The 22,229-nt window shown below is 40.3% G+C and overlaps 1 protein-coding gene across 2 annotated transcripts in view; it reads left to right on the top strand.

The window, feature by feature from the left end:
* Positions 1-22,229, top strand: part of ZCCHC24 (zinc finger CCHC-type containing 24) — a 108,809-nt gene that overhangs the window by 16,244 nt on the left and 70,336 nt on the right. Inside the window, exons 2-3 of one of the 2 annotated variants that reach the window (XM_071748316.1) lie at positions 823-1,023; positions 1,688-1,901. In XM_071748316.1, coding sequence (XP_071604417.1) covers positions 823-1,023; positions 1,688-1,852 — 366 coding nt within the window. In that variant the 3' untranslated portion in view covers positions 1,853-1,901. Of the gene's footprint in view, positions 1-822; positions 1,024-1,687; positions 1,902-22,229 lie in introns of those variants that run through there. The other variant, XM_071748315.1, reaches the window with a different exon arrangement.

The following is a 22,229-nucleotide window of genomic DNA, read 5'->3' as shown; positions in this document are numbered from 1 at the left end:
TAAGATATTATTTGCTTTTTAAACTCCTACTACACAAGGTTTTTTTGAGCCTTAACACATTAAAGTGAAAGAATCCTTGTTATCTCCACTAGGGAGATTAGCTATTTAGGTGATTATGGGTTTCCTGCTGTTCTAAAACTACTGAATGGCAAATTACGAGCTTCTGATTTTAATTTGCAGATTGAGAGAGTGAAGATCCAATTGAGGTGAAGTACAAAAACTAGGTATTTGCTGTTTATCAGGAAATGTTTAAATCACAGCAGGTTTCCTCTTAGAAAATCCAAGACAGATGTAACTCTGAAGATTTCTTGTTAATGTTTGAACACAGGTCTCTCTGCTGATGGTCTCATTAACCAGATCAGAAAGGCAAAATTACATTTTTCTTGGTGTTCTTTTCCTTTCCCTGAGCTCAGTATTGTTTGTTTAAGTCATTTTGGACAAAAAAACCTTCTCTTTTGTGGCTTGTTCTTTCAGCTTTTTGCCTGCATGTTCTAACTCTGCCATGAATGTGGTCTGATCAAACACAAGAAAGCAATCATTGCTTGGTGGAAAGGTTGGGCTAAGTGAACCATGGCAAGCCCAAAAGCTTCCCAGCAGTTGGAGTTGGCTCCATTACATTCCCTTTGTGAAACCTCTTCCTGAGAGCCTGTATATGGCTCTCCTCAAATATTCAAATATGCAGCCATATTCTTAAAGAATAAAAAAACCCCAAGAAAACCCATTTTTTCTGCTGTTTTCATCCTCCCCCTACTCAGATCAGTCTCAGAACAATCCTTAACACAGAACTGTGTTTCAAGGGACTTTTTTTTTTTTCTTTTGCAGGCTCTGAGCAGCAGTCTGTACAAGAGTGCATCCCCTTATGGCTCTCTTAATAACATTGTGGATGGGTTAAGCTCCCTCACTGAGCATTTCTCTGACCTGTCCCTTTCTTCAGAAGCCAGAAAACCCAGCAAGAGGCCACCTCCTAACTACCTGTGCCACCTCTGCTTTAACAAGGGACACTACATCAAAGACTGCCCACAGGTAAGGAATGTACAATATTCTGGAAAAATGTTCATGAAAATTTTCACCATTCTTTAATTTGGGAACAAAGAATTTGACTGAAACAGTTCTTTAGAGAGAGGAGCACTGAAGAAACAGCTTGACAAAATGCCAAGCTAGCCATGTGTTCTTTTAATCTATTCTTTATCACAGTGCTTATGGAAAAAATATGTTATTTCATTTGCCTAATAAGAATTACAAAATATATTAACTAAGCATATGATAAGTAGATTTTTTTTTTTTTTTAAATTTAAAAATTGTTACCATGTAATTTTCTCTGGCAGGCGTTACGTAAAACACATTTTCAAGCAGCACACTGTGCAGTCACTTTGGCAGGGACACTTGATAAAAATATAACGAGTTACATCTGCTAAAGGAGAAGAAATTGTGACACTGGATGAGGACTTTGAATCAGTGTCACAGGAACACAAGTTCCAAGTCTATCTGTCTCAGAAAAGAGGTTTCCTGTACTCGGCAAATGTGTCTCAGTCTCTCAGAACTTTTTTTTCTAAGGGCAAAACTGGCAATATTTGTTTCCTCAGAAAAAAAGGTATAAAGCAGGGTGCACTAAAGCCACTCACCAATTTGCAGGTTTTTTTCCTGAGGCTCCAAGCCACAGTGTGTGAGTTTTCTCTGTCCTCTCAAGTTTCAGCTGGATGCAGGCACGTTGCTGGCTTCAGCTTTCACAACTCCCAACAATATTGTGTGTGGAGTTCCAAGGGAACTGAAGTGCTGCCAATACTCTGGAAATACAGATGTGGACATTACTGGCACCCCCTTCACTATGCCTTTAACCTCCTACCCTTCCTAAGGTGGGACTTTCAGAATGGCAGAATTAATCTGCATACAATTAACAGCAATTAATTTGCTGTTGAGGGTGTCAGGAGCCCAAACACAGGCAGAAAAGCATCAGCCAAGTGAGCAGGGTCAGCATGAAATCAAGTCTAAAGTCAGATGAGTTTTAGCTGAGTGCATTCCTCCTGCTATTATGCATAGATTTGAGCTGTTTTCTTTGTGGACTTGAGCTGTATATCTTTCATTAATTCTAATGAAAGCTCTGGAATTAAATTACATTTGCAGTTTTGGGTGGGGCACCGAAAAGTATTTTTGCTTCACATTATTTCCATACACGTTGAGTAACCTGGGCTTTTTTAGGGAAAAAAATATGAAATGTTCCTTGCTAGGAAATCAAAAAGTATTTTGGGCTGTATACCTCTGTACTCACTCACTACTTGGCTTGATGTGTTCCAGCAAAATGGGGAGCTAGGAGCATCTGATAGCCTGCAGTATTTAACAAGGGGTTTAGAACTACAACTGCTATAATATGCAGCAGAAATTGAGTGCTGAGCTGTGGGAGATGTGTCAGGAACCAGATGAAGAATGCACCAAGTCCCCTGACAATCACTACGTGCAAGCTGCAGCTTGCACAGCCAGTCCCAAGTGGATGTGTCAGAGTTGGAGCAGAAATGCATTATTTATTTCCGAGGTATTTTTACAGTTTGAGGCATTAAAGAACTGTTAATAATAATTGAAGACACATGCAGAGCAATCCAGGAGATGCAAGCAAATTAAGATTCCTGTAGGGAGATTAATTGGCTTAAATTGCACCTCCTATGTACTTCTTTTTTTTTTTAAGATTTCTCTAGCAATGTCTTCAATTTCTCTGTGACCCAGGATAAAGACTTCTTACAGTCTGCTTTCTGAGCTAGGGACTGATGGGTGAAGAAACACAGGACTAGGAGGGATTTTCTTGCTGATGGCACCCATCACCTGTAGTTACAGGCAGCCCTATCAGACATATCATCCCTTTTGTAAACTCAAGTTTGAAAAGGGAAATATTTCTGTATTTTGCCCCAGCTACAGCTCATGTGAGAAGCTGCCCCAGCACTTCAGTCCTCTCCTAGTCAGAAATCTTCCAGTTTCCAGGATAAGTGTAACTCGTGGCCACTTTATAGGCATTTGTTCTCCTGCCAACATTGTCCTCTGCTGAAATAGCTCTTCTCCCTCCCTGGTGTTTATCTCAGGATGTATTAATAGCTTGCAATCATCTCCTCTCTCAGCATTCATTCTGAAGGTCTGACTGAGCCACGTTTTCTCAACCTCCTCACAAAAAAAAAAAAAAAAAAAAAAAGAGATGGGCTCCTCTCTGCTCCCCAGTCCTTCTCAGGGTGGTCCTCTTGTGCCTTTTGTCCCCTTGGGCACACAGAGAGGTGGCATCCCAGAAGAGATCATCACATCAGTGCCTCTTGCTGTGTGTGAACAGCCCTGATAGATCAAAATTTAGAGTAATGTAAGGAACAGCTGACATGAAATCAGTTCTGCTTTATACAGAGATTTATATAGAGATTTCTAACACAAAAATTTTTATCTTCTAGTCAGCATCTCAGTGCTTTCTTGAGAAAAAGCAGACTCAAGCATTCACAGAAAAACACTCTCTGGTTTTATCTAAATTTGGGGACAGATCTACAGGGGGGACCCTTGTGTGCACAAGATCTGTTCAAAACATGGAAAACATTAAAGCACTGGCAGGCTCAGGCTTCTCTTAGAAAGACCCCCTTGGTTACCACTGCTGGACACACACTGATTTGTTCATTTGGACATTAATAACACCACTCAATAACTCACATGTTGATGCTTGTTATTTCTAGTGCTGTCAAAAATGAAAGTTTTTTTGCTAATCCTACCTAAAAAGGGCTGTAGCTATGCATATTTAGATTTGGATAGAGAAAACAGATAAACTAATCTGATTTGGACAAAATGCCTATCAGTAAACTATATGGTATTTTTATTTTCTTTTTATGTAACTTCCTAATAAGAAACAGATGTTGAAATGGGGTGGTTTATGGAGTTTTTTCTGCATAACAAAGACATTGTGCAACAGCTCTAAGTCTTTATATCCTCTCTTAATTCTTCTTGTTACAAACAGTGTAAATGTTGTTGGTATATCATACTGATGAAAATGTGTGTATCAGTTCAGATTGGTATCTTAAATGGTGATAATATTCTAAGTTAAATAATTACAAACAAAAAAAGACCAGCTTTAGCATTTGAAAACCTCAGGTGTCTGCAGTTTGTCCAATATCCTATCCAATATTATCTCTTTGGGAATTGAAATGGAATTTAGCAAACTTCTATTACTTTGGCATCTGGTTTGTGTGATCTGTCATGATAAAGTGTGTTTTCTGTTTTAGCAACTACCAGAAATGAGAGCAGCATTATGGCTGCAACTCAATATTTCCAGATTGCTAAAACTTCTATTGCAATTATTATATCTAAAGAAGTTAAGGCACTTTTTTTTTTTCCTTTGTGTCATCTTCACATCACACCTACATTGTCTGAACCAATGTTTGAGTTTCAGTGGCTTGGGTGAGAATATCTTAGTCATCCTTCTCTGATGTTCTTTCACATACAGAACTCTCATGGCCTTGAATCAGCTGAAAAATGTCTAGAGAATAAAAGTTAAAAGCTTACACATAGTATAGTGTATTACACATAATATACTCTTACACATAATATACTCTTACTCTTACACAAAATATAGTGGTGCTCTTAAATGATCATTGGCAGTGCCATCAAATATCCCAAATAATTACCTTTAAATAGAAGTACCAACAGATGGGCATGCAATAGGAAATATTCTAAGTGTTATTTTCCACAGCATTTTGAAATTTGTGGGTGAAATGTATGGCAAAATCCATATGAATGAGGTCAACAGTAGGAGTCTTCCCATTGCCAAGAGCACTCTTTGAAGCAGATCCTGTAAAACCCAAGCACCTTGAGAATATTTACTCAGGTCGATGGGAGCAGTGGGTAATTACTGGAGCTGCTTGGGTTTGCATGGATTTACTTCTGTGGTTTCATGCAGGATGTGGAAGAAATCAGTGTCAAGCTGAGGTTACTCCTTTTTTTTTTAGCCCTTAGCTTGGTTTGCCAGATCACCCTGCCCCAAAGCTGTCCCTCCCTCTGCTCAGATAGAGTGGATCTTTGGCAGCAAGCAGCTCTTTGGCTGCAAGTTTGCAGTGATTCTCATGCCTGAAGCATTAATTTCATTTGTCTTCTGCCTTATGGTTATGCAAGGAACTCAGATGTCTGCACTCCTCAAGGAGCCCACAGCTGGATTTCCTCCAGTGGCCACGATGAACAAACTGCCATCTTTACAAAGATTTTACCTTTCTGGGTTTTGGCTTAGAGATCCTAATTTAACAAAAAAAAAAAAAAAAAAAAAAAAAATCAAAGGCAAATATATTGGAGTTTACCTTTCAAGCGGAAGACTTGGAAACCTTAAAATTCACTCTGAAAAGAATAATTTTTGACAGTTGTTGATTTTACAGTAGCCTTTTGGATATCAGGTGATGGCTTCTAAATAAAAACACCTTTTCTCCGTTGAACTGAGTGAAATATCAATATTCTTACTCGGTTAAAGGATGAGGGCTCAAGCCCTCCTGTCCCTAAGGAACCTGAAACCCTGTATGGCTCAATTTTGCAGGCTCCAATTTAGTTTTTGATTGAGGTATTCTTGCTGTGATTTTATGTGGTGCTGTGGGTATCTCTTGTTTTTCAGTTCTGTAGAGACTTTCAGTCTTAGAGACTTGCAAGAGGCCCAACTGTGCAGTCCCTGATGAAGCAGTATTTGAATCACTACAATTAGTATTCCTCTTACAGAAATAAAGATGCAAATATGGGACACAGAATAAAATAAAACAATGGTTAAATTCATCCCTGGTGCAGCAGCACTGATTTTAACAAGACCATTGCCCAGAGAGAACCTGTACACCTGCATTACAAGGAGAAAAAAGCTGCTAATTTATAGATATTTGTTTTCAAACTGCTGAAAGCAGATCTCTAGATACCCAGCCCCTCAGCTATCTTTGAAATACATGTTGATACATTAACTTGTTTTGTATACTGCATATGTCTTCATCTCTCCTAAGAGACTGTAAATTTTAGGTGTTCATTCTGTAAATACCTACATTTATACTAAACTTCCACCTCATGACATATTGGAACAATTTGAGGCTCTCAAATGTCTTGTTTATACACAACATACTACTTTCATTTATTCATTTTTTTTTCTCTCAGAACCTGCATAAAATTATTTTAGATGATTTAGACTTGGCGAAGATCTTTTAAATTACTTTTTCACCACCTGCAGCCAACTTTGACAACTCTGTGATATCGAATATTCAACAAAATTTATTGCAGGGCTGTGTTTTTGGGTTTTTTCCTCATAGGCTTGAACTTAGCCCTGCCAAGATTTCTTAGAGTTCCTGAGATTAGCTGGATATATATTCTTAAATAATTTCTACTTTTTTCTGCAGACTTACAGATATATTCCAACAGAAGTATGGTGGGCTGTAATTTTTGTCACAGACATTTTACCTCTGGAAATGTAAGCTTTTTGAGAGTCAGAAAATACTCATTTCTTTCTGGTGTGGAAATTCAGAATAAGCTGTGCATGTCATGGCTTTAAACCATTTATCAGAGAGACAAAGAACTCAGCTGTCTGTGAGCAGAGGGGACCCAAAAAGCCCTGCTTTAACAACATGCTCCTGAAATACTTGTTTTAAAAGTGGGTATAATGTGTGGCATTTATGGCCAGTTGTTGGTAAACTGGGTACTTGGAAAGAAGATACTGAACCCTCACAAACCAGAACATGAAAAAAAAAATAATATAATGATTTGTGAAAGACTGGAGAGAAAAGAAACTACTTTGTGATCTCAGCAACAGGATTTCTGTTGCAAGACTGAAGAACCAGTGATGTTTGGCCCCACAGAAAGCCAAGAGTAAGTTGCAAATATGCAGAACATGAAGGGCACAGTTTGTTTTCTAGACCCACAGCTACTGAGTCCCCAGGACTGGACTTCCATTAAAATGTTCTTCCTGACTGTGAGTGTCTGGGAAGGCTCTTGGAAGATTTTCAGAACACTACAGCTAAACATACATCAGTGTTTCCACATGGGATCCTGTGCAGGAACAAGTGACCTCCCAGACTTTCTACTATTGTATATCTTTATACTAATAATACAACTCATTAGCTTAAGGGTGTATAATTTGGATTTAAAACCCATGCATCACAGCCAAATCCTGGGCAAGTGACTGGGAGGCTTTTATAAACTCCTTTGAAGTAGACTGAATATTGCATTGGTCTAAATCTGAACTCTGTTTACCAACAATTTGGTATTTGCTTAGTTTGCATTAAAACTTGTGATAAAACAGAATGAAGTGCTGAGCTTGGGAATGAATACTGCCAGCATTCCTCTTGAGACAGAAAGCAGGGGCTCTTTCCAGCCCTCCACAAGCTGATTTATAGATAAGGTAGAGAGACAACTACCAGGTCAAAACCCCCACTGGTTTATCAGCTCATTTGCACTGATAAGAAAGGAGTAATGGAAGATTAAGGGAATCGTGGTTTATCACTTCATAAGAGTATTTTGGCTTAGTGTGAAATATAGGTTGTGGAATTTCCATCCATACTTGGAAGCATCCAATATCTGACTGGACAAAGCCCTAGGAAAAACTGATCTGGACTCAATATGGGTCCTGCTTTGAGCAGGACTTGGGGATCTCCTGAGGTGCCTTTAATGATTCTGTGATTCTGTGCCAATTCTCTCCATTTTCAGGCTCTGCAATAAGAGCTCACTGGCTTCCTTCAAGATCTTTGTATCTCCTAATTCTAATGTCTACCACAATACTTCCTTGCTGTGCTTTTCAATAAAATACTCCTGCAAAATACAATACTGCAAAAGATACAAGTTGAACCAAAGGGGCATTTATTACAACAGGAAATATAGAAAAAATAGACCCTAAAGCTTGGAAAGAACACCTGTCAAAACATCCATGTCCACAGACACTTTCAGCAAAAATGTAGCTTTTTGTATGTTTAGAAAGTCAATCAAATAACTTCAATTTTCCAAATGAATTATCTGTAGGAAAACCTCTGTCTCACAAATTATTCAGCTGAAAAAGCAGAAGGTTGAAGCAGACATCTGGAGAGGAGGAATCATTCCTTGCTTTGTAATGTTTCCTAAGTTTGATGCACTCCAATGAACATTTAGATTTTTAGGCACCGTTTCCCAGCATCTCTAAAGTGCAAATGGATTTTCTGAGGATCCCCATGCCCAGTCCAAGGAATCCTACAAGCTCTGAGGGGACTGGGATGGTGTCAGATAAATGGGGCACACTCCAGCTGTTGAGGAAACCCTGGCAGGGGAGTGACTGCCTTGTCTCTCCCTCCCTTTTCCTTTTAACTGAGTGTACAGAGGAGGGAGCTGGCAAACAGAGAGCCAGAGCAGTGAAAAACAACAGCAAATCACTAAAGACAGAAGAGTATTTTCTTCTGGCAGCTGCAGCTCAGCTTTTCCTTGTTTTTCTGGTTGTCCCGGGACAGCCTGGAGATTGTGAAGACACAATTCCTACCCAAGGGGCCCCTCTCTTATTTTCCTGCTGTCAGGATGTACCACTCAGTCCTGCCTTTTCCTCCTGGTACTCCCCTCAAGAAATGAAGATAGGAAATGGAAATTAATCCCTCTTCCATTTCCCTGGTATAGCCCAAGTGTTGGAGCTGTTCTGCTATAGCTGCCTCATGTCAATGAGTGTAAAATGTATTTTCACATGGCCCCTTTTATAGCTATAAAAAGGTCTGCTATGGTAATTAATGCTTATCTGTGCCTCATGGGATTTTGTATAACCTCCAGACAGGCTGAGCAAGCTAGATGAGAAGTAGGAGAGAAACCAGGACTGTGTGAAGCAGGAACACAAGTCCTGGTGCTGTGCTGATGCTGTCAGCCTCTCAGACATCAAGTTTTGGTGGCATGGTGCAATCTGATTAAACAGTCCAGGTGATGCTTTTTGGAGCAGCATTCCCCACAGAGCATAGCACTTCAAATCAGCTTAAAATCAACTTCTAATCTGGTGGCTACAAAGGAATACCTGAGGGCTAGTGTTGGTTTAGAAGTTATCTGCCCACTGAAGAGTAAACCATTGGTCTTGGAAGTGAGACTGAAATCCCAGGGCTTGGTCAGGATTCAGTCTGGAATCCTCCAGAGGCTCTCCCTGTATCTGTAGCTCTCCAATCATTATTCCCTCCTGGAAGGAGCCACACAACAAAATCCTTAGCCTTCCATGAATGGTATTTTTGAGCAAATGGCATAAAAAGAGACTGCAGGTCTGTAAGTTTGCTGAAACAGCAGAATTTGAAGGCCTGTGAGCCAAGTTATGCTCATTTTTTTTTTGCAAATTCAAGTGAAAGCAAAATATGTATTTATTTTGAATTTGGTTGGTCTTTTTTTTCCACATAAGGTAATTCCTAATACTTTCAATATTATAATAAAACTGTTGCTACCCTAAAATTAGAACCATTAGGCAACCACTTTTTCATTGCTTTGTTCTTTCCTGTTTAGATTCTGGAAATGTTACCTCTAACTCCATTCTACATCCAGAAATTAAATCTATTTAAGTTGTACAGGTGTATAATGTGACTTTCAGAAAAATAATAACTTCCAGTCTATATTGCAGTCTAACTAACCCTAACAGGCTGAGTGACCCCATGGAAAAGAAAGAAAAGGAAAAAAGGGTTATTAAAGGAGGCAATTTGAAAAAAAAAATAATGTTAGGGTTAGGCTAGAACAGCTGAGAACTGAACTTCAGTTCACATTCAGGTCCTGTTTTAACTCCTAGGTTATTTTTCTGCAACAGCACACCCAAACCAATACTAAATAGATCAAATTTTCCAATTTCCTTGAAACAGCAAAATACACCTTGCAAAAAAGCCATGGTCAGATTTGCTGATAAGTTTAGTGGAAACTGTGTTCTGCAACATTTTATGTTTTACACTGGAAAGTACCTGTCATGTTACTGGTAGAAGGCTGTTATTTAGGGAAACATTTTTGCAAGTTTGTAGAAGCTTAGTTTTTTCTTAAAAGAAGCTTTTTGTTACAAATTTCCTCCTTTTTTTTTTTTTTTTTTTTTTTTTTTTTTTTGTAGTCATTAGGGAAAACAAGGAATAAGCCATTTTAGAGTCCAGTCAGTGCCAAATTATTAGCTAAGGCAATAAAGGCCACAGACAGGCACTTAAGCTGAAACATTTGGGGATTTTAGCAGCAAGAGCAGACATTTTGGAAATGCCATCATCTTGATTACCAGTTCATCCTCAGATTTGCTTCTGATTTTCCACCAGATATTTTCTGTTCTTTGTTTCTAACTCACTGTTTGACTCTGCAGACACACGGACAGGAGGACAGCAGCACCTTTGGAGATCCCCTGTGTTACTACTGAGCCCTGTAAATAACCAGCATTTTGCTAGGAAAGGCCATGATTTAACTACATGTAGATGTGGTCTCAAGCTGTAATTTTGGGGATTAACTTCAGAGTGACTGAAGCTTTCCCAGGTTCAAAGGTTTCGTGTACAAAATGCTGGTTTCAAGTCCATTTCTAATTTTAACCCACTCTGCAGGTGTGCAGCAGCACAGAAAAATCAAAACTTCCACCTGAGCCTGGGTCCCAACACCACCTGGCAGGCAGGGACACCCAACCCAACCCTGCCCCATGGGTCTTAGGTGGATGAGGACAGGAGAACCTCAGAAGGCTTCACAAAAGCAGAGACAATTTTATAAAAAAGTCAGGTTAGCCTCACTCCTACATCCCTGATTTACACAACTGAGGAAATTAGGAGAGGAAAAAAGTTAGGGAGAGAAAGGAAAAGAAATGGGAAACAAGAAAGCTTTCCCAGAAGACTGAAGCAGATTCATCATCAAGATAGAAGGGCAGGTTTGGTTTAAAGTTTTAAAAAACAAAACTTAATAGGAGTCCTTCCAGTCCTGCATTTTGTATCACTCAATGCAAGTTAGAGCTCTATTATTTAAAAAAAAAGTCTTGTCATTCCTGACTATGAAGTTTAAAAGATTAGAGGTAAATGATAAAATGACAGTACTGTCTTCATAATTTTTACCAAGAATCATGAAAAATTTTGCCTGTAAAGTCAAGGATTCTGGGTCAGATTCTCTGTGCCCTTTTACCTGAGGACAAACCACCACCAAAACAGTCACACTGATTTTTGTGCTGCACTTCCACTTCCTGTAGTGTTCTCAAAATATAGGAAAGCAGAAAACCAAACCCAGGAATTTTCAGATTTCCTTGAAAATTAGTTACATAAACTGAGGGGTTCATTCCAGTCCTGAGCTTGTTCCATGGCTGTGGCAGGTGAAATACATATTCACCTGTCAGATGCATATGTAACTTTATCATGATAGGTGATATCCATACCTGCTGAGACAGCATGGAGTGCTGGTACACATATAAAACATACTCCATGCTTCAGAGCACCCTTGCAATTTTTTTGGATTAGTGCCTGAAAGTTTCTATCAGCTTTCTGCCAATCTAACTATTTTATACAGCTGTATCTCCTACGTGATGTAATGTGAACAGCAAATCCATGGGCTGAAGGTCTGAGGAGGGTCCTGTTTCAGTGAGGAATAAACTTTTCTTGATTGTGAAGGGCTGACTTTTCTACAATGAACTTTTCTTTTTCATCCATAATCATTATGCCCTCTCAGCTTTTCACTATTTTGTAATTTTGTTTGACTCCTTATCCTAGACACATCTGACCACCTAGAACCTGGGCACAAGTAAGTCCCTCTTCCTCTGCATGACCCAAATAAGACTTTGGAGTCCTGCTCATCCCTGTTCAGTGCCCTCAGAAGATGGGGATCTGATGGCACTGGGGAAGGATGATTTGGGCTGTAAAGATGGGTGTTGCATGCCTGTAACCATCAGCATCTGCAAATAAGATGTCAGCCCAGAGGTGGTTTGCTTAGCACCATCTATGGGGCTGACTGACAGATGCTTTTATTTCTATTTCTGTGGGTCAGTAATGGAACTATGGCAATTAATAACAGTCTGGCTTTTAGGCAGTCTTGTTAAAAAAAATCTATGTCTCTCTTGCTGGTATCATTTACAGAAGTCTCTTGAGCAGCTCTTGTGAAGCTATGGTTGGTTTGTGATACATTATTTCCTTGCTTATCATACTGAATCTATTTAAATAGGAGGGCAGGAAAAACTTAGCATAAACCTGAAAAGTGGTGGTATTAATGTGAAACTGTTGGAAAGGATTTTTTTATTTTTTTTTTAATAATATTGCCATATTTAAGTAAAGAATGCCCCATTCTCCTTTGTAGCTGCTTGAGGCACAGTATATCCAATATTAGCACTAAGTGGGTGCAGCTACTAAGGGCTGTACCCTTTATGCTGAGCACACTCCATGACTCACATTTTATGTTTGTTTGCAAAGTTGGAGAGGAGAACCAGGCATTTTATGTGTTTTTTTTTTTAGTATTAGCATAATTTTTAGCTCTCATCTGCTTTCTTCTGAGGGCCCATTCCTGATTCAGCACGCATGAGTCTGCTAATGAAATCCAGATGTCAGACAAAAAAACCCAATAACCTCTCCCACCCATCTGGTGGATCAGGTTTCTCAGAGACTGGAAAAAAAAGTATCAGGAGAGATTCCTAGAATGTCTGAAACTTTAGATTTCAGTGTGTTTTCAGAGAGCAGGGGGCAGCAAGGGGGTGGTTTGGAGGTAAAATTGATAGCAAGGCAAGATTCTTGGTGGAAAAGTGAGCAGAAACTGAGTGGTTATATTATCAGTATATTCCAGATTTAGTGCTGTCACTAAAAAGTTACACTGGGCATCACAAACAGCAGTTCTGAGTCAGAAATTTAAAAAAAAATAAACAAGAAAGAAAAAAAATGTAATGTAAAAAATTGTCTTATTCCTTGGCTTTGCTGTTTCAGGGTGCCAATCCCTCCAGAGACTCAAAAACATGGGAGGAGGAATTATAAGATCAGGCCCCTCTTTTCTTTGGAGGTTTTTTTGCAGAATCTGAGAGCTGTGACTCTGGATTTCCTCTTTCAACCCCCACCTTAAACCTAACCCTAGTCCTAGGCTGAGCTGTTCACAGAGTGCCCAAGCCCTTTCCAAGATCAAGACCTCAGGGGACACATTTTTCACAGCCCTGAGCTTCTTTGGCAGCCTCTTTCCAGCCCAAATCCAGCTGTAGCTTTAGGCTTTCACTTGACCTTAAACCTGACCATAAACCTAGACTTTAGACAGAGCAATCCAGCCCTTCCTAAAACTGCAGGTTTGTATCTTTCCTTTCTCTCTACTGTTTTTAGTTTCTGAAATTTATTACATCCTAGGTCTGAGAAGAAGAGGTCAGAAATATCTGTACCACAAGTCTCGGGCCAAGTAGTCAACTAGAAAAAAAAAATTGCTTTTTTTTTTGAGAAAATACTAAGCAAAAATCAATTTTCCTTGAGCTTTTTATGTGAGTGGTCCAAAGGTACATTCCAAAGAATTTTCAGACAAGTGAATAATTGAAATAAAAGTGGTGTCTTCAGTCCTTCCAGTAACATAAGAGCACATCAGGGTTTGCTTTGATTCCAAGAGATATGTTTCCATAGGCACAGATTTTGCTGCACAGGGAACTTCCCTCATTTCAACTCTGTTTGACTTAAGCCACAAAGTTGCTTTCGTATTACTTCTGTGTCTACATTTCTACAGCCAGGCTCCTCTAGATTGGCAAGATAAAGTTTGGTAGGTTGCTTTGCCAACTCTTTTGGGACAGGAGGCTTTTCTTCTAGACAGGCACTTCCCTGAGCAGTGGATGGTGGGCTCATGGCCTCACTGGGAAGGAAACCTTCCTCTCAGTCTCTCTGTTCCTTTCACTTCTTTTCTGATATCATATAATTTAGCATTTCAAGGGTGTTTTCTTGCAGTTGGTTTTCTCAGTTTCTTCCCATGGTCAGTCTTGGGCATGTGATTTGGTGTCCTTGGTTAGTAACTGTATTAAACACCAGAAAAATGAGGTACCTTGCCCTTGGAATGGGAGAAGGTTCCTGGTGAGCTTTGGTTCCTGTAGAACATGTCCCATCTTCTCAGCTCAGTGTATAACCCAGGAAAGGTCTCCTTTGCCTACAGAGCAGAGCTGCTCTGCTTGAAGGAGTTTCCATGGTGCCAGAGAGCAGAGCACTTGGCACAAGTCTCCTTCTCTCAGCACCTCTCCAGGATTTATCTGAGCATGGTGCTTCCAGACATGGGCAACTTCTGCCTCAGCTCTGGGCCACCTGGCCCAGGCTACTCCTGATACAAAAGTCCTCTAACCATAATTGTTAGAGATGTAGTGGCTGAGATGTATAATACAGAATTCTGCAGATTTTTCTGTAGATTTTCAACAGCCAGAGCTGCACACCTGGGGATGTTGCACTGGTTTCCTTGGAGGACTGTGGCTATACCTGCTATGATGGAGAGAAACCTCCAAGCATTAGGAAATGGCAGAATTCCTCGTGGTTGCTGTTTAGCATCTGCAGACTCCAGGAGCTCTCAGACTGACCAGAGCTACTGGGCATCTGTGCCTCCTCCAAAGGGAACTTCTCTAGCTACAGGCACTTGAAAGTACTTGTTCATTACTATGGATTTGACCCAGGTTATCAAGCAGTTCATTAGTCATGAGCTGGCCTTATCTGAGCCCTGGTTCACACTGGTGATTCCTTGGGATGATGGATGGTTGGAGCTGGGTGCAGCCTGCAGGCTGTGTTGTTTTAACCAGTTCATCTGGTGCTTCTACAGAGGGGTTGGACAGGAGCAATGTGCACAGAAACCACACTGGGGATCAGTGGCTCTTGAAGAGGGCAGACTGAGTGATCCTTCCCATGAAGGATGCAATCCACCTCACTGCAATCCTTTGGACCTTGCCCTTCTTTCTCAGGAGGAAAAGCAGCACTTTATGAAATTATTTCTCTTCATCAACATTTCATGTCCTGTCTTTTCTCTCAACCCTATGGCCTTCTCTCTCACAAGCCCCTAATACATTTGATGGCTGATATGGGCCCAAAGCAGAAGCTGGGAGAGATAAGAGAGAGGGAAGTGTGAGAAGTGAGGAGACAGCTGCTGCCTGAAGACTGCCAGCTTTTGAAAAATAAGCAGAGAGGGCACTGAGCAGCATCACCCTGAGGTTAGTTAAATAAGAACTCAGTCTACCTCCCATCTGTCTGTGGGAAAGACCTGCTTGTTTTGGTAGGAGCTGGAGACAGACCTAAACACTTTGGATGGTTCAGTCTTCAGAAACAGGGCTGTCTTGCTCCAGCAGAATTATTGGAGCACATACAGGGAGCCTGACCCTGCTGACCCCACGTTCTGCATCCTGTCATACCTCCACTTTATCTCACCTCCATTCTTGGGATTCCTTCCCAATCAATTCTCCTCCTTATCCAGCTGCTACAGTTAAACCCCTCATTCCTTTTCTGGAGTATCAATATTTTTGACCCATTCAGTCTCCTTTCCAAGGTACCTTCCAATTATATAGGAGAATTAAGGCTGGAGAATGGGTGTATGCCACACCTGAACTAATGTCATGGGGACTGGAATCCATGGCTCTTGTATTCCCAGAATACAGCTCCCAGACACACAAGCCTTTTACAAGATCAGCCTTTTTCCCTCTATTTTCCTAATTTAATCTCCAGTATTTGTCATTTCATTCATCACTGTCATTTTATGTATCACTCCAGAAAGCCTGTTGTTTATTTGCTCAGCACATCTTGCAAGTTAAGGCAGAGTGGCTTCATCTCTGGATATCTTTAGCACACCTTGGATGGTTCTGTTACAGCAAAGAACAGAGCCAAAGTGCAGTGAGCACCAAGAGTTAAATTTATAGAATTAGAACTATGGAAAAACAACCTGAAGGGCTTGAAAAAGCCCACAGTAGGTTTTCATAGAACTTCATAAGTCAGATTGTCTGACAGCAGTTTAATATCCAGCAGTAAATATTCATTGTCTTTTGGTAAAATTGATGTATTCCATACTGCTTCTTAAAAAAAAACCCCAAACAATTCTTTATTCCATCTCACTTGAGTTCTAGCCAAGATAACTGAGTTTGAACACTCTAAGAGGTACCATACTGCACCTCTCCAGAAGACAAAGCTTTTTGGAGCTGATTTTCTTTTAAGCCCTGCCTGACTTTTCTGTTGGAGTAAATTCCACAGACTGAGCAGATAAGCATCCCACAGAACAGATGTTTCATGTGCAGCTGAGCCTTTTCTGCTGCTGTAGCCTCATTTCACACAGGCAGAACCAGACAACTGCCCAACAGAACACAGTATAGGACATGAGTATCTTTTTATTTATCATACATCTGGGGAAAAGGATTTTGGTTTGTGGCCTAACTATGGCTGGTTGCTAAACTCATGTGATATTTTTCCTTTAAAGCAAAATAGCAATATTGGTTTTCCAGAAATATTCTACCAGGAAAAGCATTTGCTCAAATTTTTGGGAAGGTAGTTGAAGACAATTCACTAGAAATCTTAAATATTTAAAGAATAACCTGTCATGCACTCAGTCCTCTTCTGATTTTAGTCTCATATCCTTTTCCAGTCATAAAGAAATAAAGAAATAAGGTCTTCAGCACATCTTCTTGTCAGAGAATTGATGGAAAGGACTCAAATTGCTCAATGGGGATGTTCACCTCGAGTCAGAAGTGGCAAGGCAACTGCTGACCACTTATTGGACCTTGCACTTTCCTACACCTTTCCATGAAAAGCCAACATTTTTCATGCTGTACAGTGCCCTTCATTAGAAAGCTGCCTCCTCCTTTCTGCTCCAAGGCTGGAGATGGGAGTTTTGAATGGCTGCATCTCAGCAGAGATGGAGACCCCTGTGAGAGAGGTACCAGCAGTGCTGCAGAGCTGGCCTGCTCTGGCTGCCTGCCCTCTCCCAAGCATTTTCCTGTCCACTTAGGCCCTTGGAAGTAATAAACTTTCCACTTGTTTTTGCACAGCTGACCTAATTGCTCAGAGAATTGAAGTGCACTGTGTTGTTTTGTTTTTTTTTCTTTTTAATGACGAGTCTTGATTAAAACCCAAACCACAAGACACTGCTGCAGCACACGAGATCATCAACGATGATGAAACAAATTAACTTTTTAAGAGCATGACACTGGAAACTCAAGTTCAGCTGATGAACAGCAGTGGGCTGAGGTCATTTCAGAACCACTCTCATGAGAAGAGCAACTTACCCAAAGATTGAGATCACTCTATCAGTTCTCTGACCTCTTCATTCTTCACCACACCCCAAACACTGTCCTCTGCAGACTTCATTAGTCCTTATTTACCTTCATTCCTCTTTTTCTGGCTACAATTCAATGTCATGTTAGAGAAGTGAAAGAAAACAAAGGTCTTTGTTCAGGATCCGTGTGGTAATAATGATGGATTTTTATTTTCAGATTCAGTTCAACCCCAACTGCTTTTCATAGTGTGAAAAGCACCTCATGGCAATGAATTCAACTCTGGGGAAGATTCATGGGATGGGGAATTTGTGGAGCTGCCATCACTATGAGTGAGAGTCAAAGCTGTTCTTGTGTTTTTCCAAATTATAAAATCCTTTCTAATTTTGAATCATTGGCTTTGACCCTCATTTATATAATTATTTGTATTAGTGTCACTAAATTTCTGCTTATGGTCATTTGTCCTAAAGGAATAGTATATAGTCACAAACAGGTAACAGTGTCCTAAAGGTTTAAGTATGGAGCCTACGAATAAAAATGCTGTGAAATCTCTATAAAAAGATTTCTAAAACACTTCAAAATTGCATTTGGTGAAAAGTCATGGGATTTTTATGCTTTGATGAAAACAGCAAAAACAAAAGGCATAACACAGCATTAAAACAACATAGTTTTGTTTTATCAAACTAATGAACCAGTAAGAAATCAACTGTGATTTTCTGACTGTTTTTTTTTTTATATTCAGATAATTTTTGAGCAAACTTATTTCACTGGCTTTTCTGATTACCCAATGATGTTTGAATTTGTGATGTTAGTCATTTTGCTATTCTGGCACTGGTCTCTCTGAAGTCTTTTTTTCTCCCCTTCCATTTGCTTCTTACACTTTCAATCAAACTTTGTGGGCTTACATGAAGACAAAGATCTCATTTTTAAATGCTACAAATCACTCCTGAGCACCTTCTACACCCATACATACACATCACCACTCAAACCAACAGTTTCTAAATGCCAACAAAATTGTTGTCACTGTTCTAATTTCTCTCTCACTATTAAATCAAGCCAACCATGATTTCCCTTTCAACTCTGTCTTTTCAAGAGCTGTGGCTTAAGCTAGTCCAAACATACAGGAACTAAGGACCAGAAAGGAGTAATAAGCAGCTACACTGAACATCCATAGCTTTGACACTTGTAATTTTGGTCAGGGAGTTGTATCATGGTGTTAATTCCTTCTAGAACCACTTATGAGAGTATTTTTGTCTTTATTTTCCCCTTCATCTGTAACTAAAACAGTTTCACTTTGGAAAAGGCTACTTGAGAAACATGAAGCAAATACACCAGTGTTCTGCCAAAGTTAGAGGGAAAGCAAACAGTCTGCTGGACTTCAGGGCTGGAACAAACCAATTACAGGCTACAAATGTGCATTTGAACAGTCTGGATAAATGCTGCTTTCTGGGCCCTTGTGGTCCTAGAACTTTGACTCCTCATCCAACCTAACAACCTTGCTTTGGTCCATGTAGAAAAACGTTGTCTTGGAGTTTTCATCTACTTTACCACGTGTCTCATCCTTATAATCTTTCCTCTTTAGAAGACACTCTCCACCACCATCATCACCAACAGGGAGGGAATGTCTTCACAGAAAAGTTCAGCATGCACTTGTGGGTTATTCTCTGGAGTGTCACTAAAGGTACCAGCCTCAAGATGCAAAAAATTCCAGCCTAGAGATGCTGCTCAGTGCCAAAGTACCTCTTGGAGACAGTCATTCACCTTTTGGGTAGCATATGACAAGTTCATAGCCTGTTCTTTCCATCTTGCTGGAAGTGAGCAGGGTACTTTAACAATTGATGAAACACACAGTAATCCCTTTTTCTGTCCTGCACTCTAGTTTTACGTCTTAGCAATGCCATGCAGAGGATCTGTTACAAAGCAGCAGTATTCTTGCTTGCTTTAAAAAGCTCTTTCTTACCAAAACCTCAACCTCCTGCATTTTACCAAACTGCAAGAGCAGTTGCAAGATACATCATGGAAAGTTGGGTACAACAAACATCTCTTTTTATAATTTTCTGGCCCTACTGGGTTCTTCTGTCCCCAAGGAAGTTGTGTGTTTTCCTGAGTTGTGTCTTTTCCTGAGTCCAAACTGATCTGGGCACGCATGCTCGGTTTGTGTGGAGCCCTAATTGCAAACATGAGCAAACATGACCTCCTGCAAACATCAGCAATTGACAGATCTTACATTTCCTGGAAGGAGGAGCCAAATGAACAAGATGATGGAGGAGGGAAGACAACAGAGAGAAAAATCAGAAGTAAGTACCTTGCCTGTATGGAGAGATATTTATGTATTTCTAGTGAAACTTCTTAATAACTTCTTAATAACTTCCTCTGGGGAAGGAGGTGGAAGAAGTTTCTGTTGTGCTCCCCTGCTAGGAAAACCCTTTGAAAAGCTGCACTGAGAGCTTTCACTTTTGGTGCTGAATGGGATTCTCAGCCATCTTGCTAAAGCAGCATCTCTCTGAATTTCTTCTGGCAAGCAGTCCTCTGTGTAGGGTATTTCGATTTCCTGTTAGTAGAAATAGAGCACTAAGACTTTTGGAGTTAGCAATGAATTGGTGGGGTTTAAAAACAGCCACTGGTCCTCTTATATCATTGATCCTGCATCATATTGGGTATTATATGTCCAGATCCCTGCATGGCATGTTCTCAGGCTTTGTTCCCAAAACTCATACATGGACCAAGGAACTATGGATCTGGAGGCAAGAATCTCAGTATTATTTTCACTGACTGCATGAGTGGAGTTTTCCTCCTTTTAATCTTTGTGAACTGCTACATTATGCAGAATAGCAGCATTTGGCAAACCTGGAGCTCAAATTCAACTGTAATTTCTATTTAATCAGTGTTATTCTTACATTGCCACAAGGAAATGAAATAAAAAGGAAGATCACACCCTGCTTACCTGCCTCAAATTACATATTATCTGTTTTGTTGCTTGTGCTCTTCCTGCAAGGTGTATAACCCCCAGGAATACATAAATGTGTCTTTAGCACAAATCTGGTGTGATTCTAACCAGTAGGATCAGGATCTGTCATAGCTCAAGTAAACACAAACTTTAGTGGCTGCAGGACATCTGACTTCAGCTTCCAAACCTTACAGCCCAGCTCTGTTGGTGTTTCTGCTGACAGGGCAAAGTGGTTAAAATCTAAATTAAGAAAAAGGTGACACCCAAGGAAAGGCTGTGTGCCTGAGGGAAGGTGGGCTTGGAGAGCCAGCACACTCATCCCAATTGCCAGAGAAGGATTTTCAACATAAAGAGCAGGAGAGAGGTTCCTGCCAGCTGTGCAGAGGGGCAAAGTCTTCCTTATCATTTGCTGATCTAACAGAGAACTTCCCTTTGCTGCCACTTGCCAGCTAAAAATTAACTCTTGTGAATGCCTTACCAGGAAATACTAAGGCACAACATTTAAAATTTTAGTGGACCTGCAAGAGCTATAAAGTTATTGTTTGGGTTTGAAAGAAGGTCACCAGCATCCAAGCATTTTCTCTAATGGTTTTTGGTGGTTAATATATGTAGATGTATGCTGTCTGCCCATTTATTTGTGGACAGGCATCCATAACAAAATGGCTGCAGCACACACCTTCAGCAGAAGTGCCAAGAATGGAAAAAACACTGTTCCCCATCAGCTTTTCTAAAGTAGCCCTGAGCACAAAAAAGGGTCTGCCGTGCCTACTGGTTTAGTCTCCCAAAATAAGTCCAGCTCAACCAAGATGTGGCTTTCAGACTTTTTGCCTCTCCCTTGTGGTGTGGCCAGAGTGAAGCAGAAAGGCTTGAAGCCTTGCCTGTAACTGGACCACTTGTATCCTGACCTACAGGGCTTTGAAACCTGAAAGTGTATTGCAAAAGCTACCTGCAAAATAGAGTCTGCTGTAGATGTTTCTGTACTTATCCAAACAGAAGGTTTGCAAGAGGCCTGGCAGTTTCTTGTGATTTAACCAATCCCAGCCATCTAAATCCAGTTAGGTATTTTCACATCATTCCCATGATAGCATTTCCTTTAGTCCCTTTGGTAGAATGATTGGCTTTTACATGACAAGCTGGAATATGAGGTTCCATCCTCCTAAGAGGCTGGGCTATAGCTCCCCATCTCCTGATGAAATGCAGTGACATCCAAACTAGTCCAGTCCAGCCCAGCCCATTAAGGAATTGATTGCATTCTTTGGGATGATATTAAGATTTAAAAGGGTTACTTGCTCTGGATTTGGTCATGTAATTTTAGTTGATGTGCTCCTGGAAAGAAAGCCAGCACAGCTAGCAGAGAAGCATGATGGGCCTATGGAAAATGTTCTTCAATCAAACCCCTCCTAGTTTAGAGAATATTTGCTTCGAGCACTTGGGGCTGGCTAACTGAGAGAGGAGAGAGATTCTGGAAGGCAATAGTTGACTATTTTGCCATCAGAGATCTTATTTCTTTGGAGGGAAGTTGTAATCATGGGAAATAGATGAAACAAAGAACCTAGTGGTACCCTGAGGAATGCATTAGTCACTTAAGAAAAGCAGGCATCACACATGGTTTTTAACAAGTTGCAGCCATTGCTCTCTTTTATTTAGAAGTGGAGCAACACTATTAATAATTTGTAGTATGGTCACTTTGCTATTTTTCTTCTACATAGTCACAAAGGTCCCTAGCCCAACAGGGATGGGAGATGTCAGCAGTGGGAGAGAGAGTTAATATATGCAAAAGAAACAAGGAAAAAAACAAGTTAGAAACCATCCTAAAACATATTAGGTTTCCTATGACAGAACCCAGTCTTTCTCCTGGCATCCTCTGTGCAAGATCCACTAGTGATGCTTTGCCTTTGTCCTCCATGGTGTGGCCAAATGGTAAATTAGCTTTAAATACTTTCAGTCCAGAAGTTGCTCTTTGAAACACATATTAGTGAGATTCTGCTTAGTAAGTTATGGAAATGTTATAAGCCTAAAGAAAGATAATCTTACAACAAGCAGTTCAGTGGGGACAGTCCCATCTGCTATTGTCTTTTCCAGTGCCACAGACTGACCACAGAAACACAACAGAGAGATTGTGTGCAGCCCTCCCCAGCTTAGCTGTGCGTAGTGTGCTGAGGAATTTGGGTGACAAAAAAGATCCTTTTT

This window comes from Heliangelus exortis, chromosome 7 (assembly GCF_036169615.1).
Source record: "Heliangelus exortis chromosome 7, bHelExo1.hap1, whole genome shotgun sequence".
Taxonomy (NCBI): domain Eukaryota; kingdom Metazoa; phylum Chordata; class Aves; order Apodiformes; family Trochilidae; genus Heliangelus; species Heliangelus exortis.
Note: the sequence above shows the minus strand (reverse complement) of the source record. Positions and strands in the feature narration are given on the sequence as shown.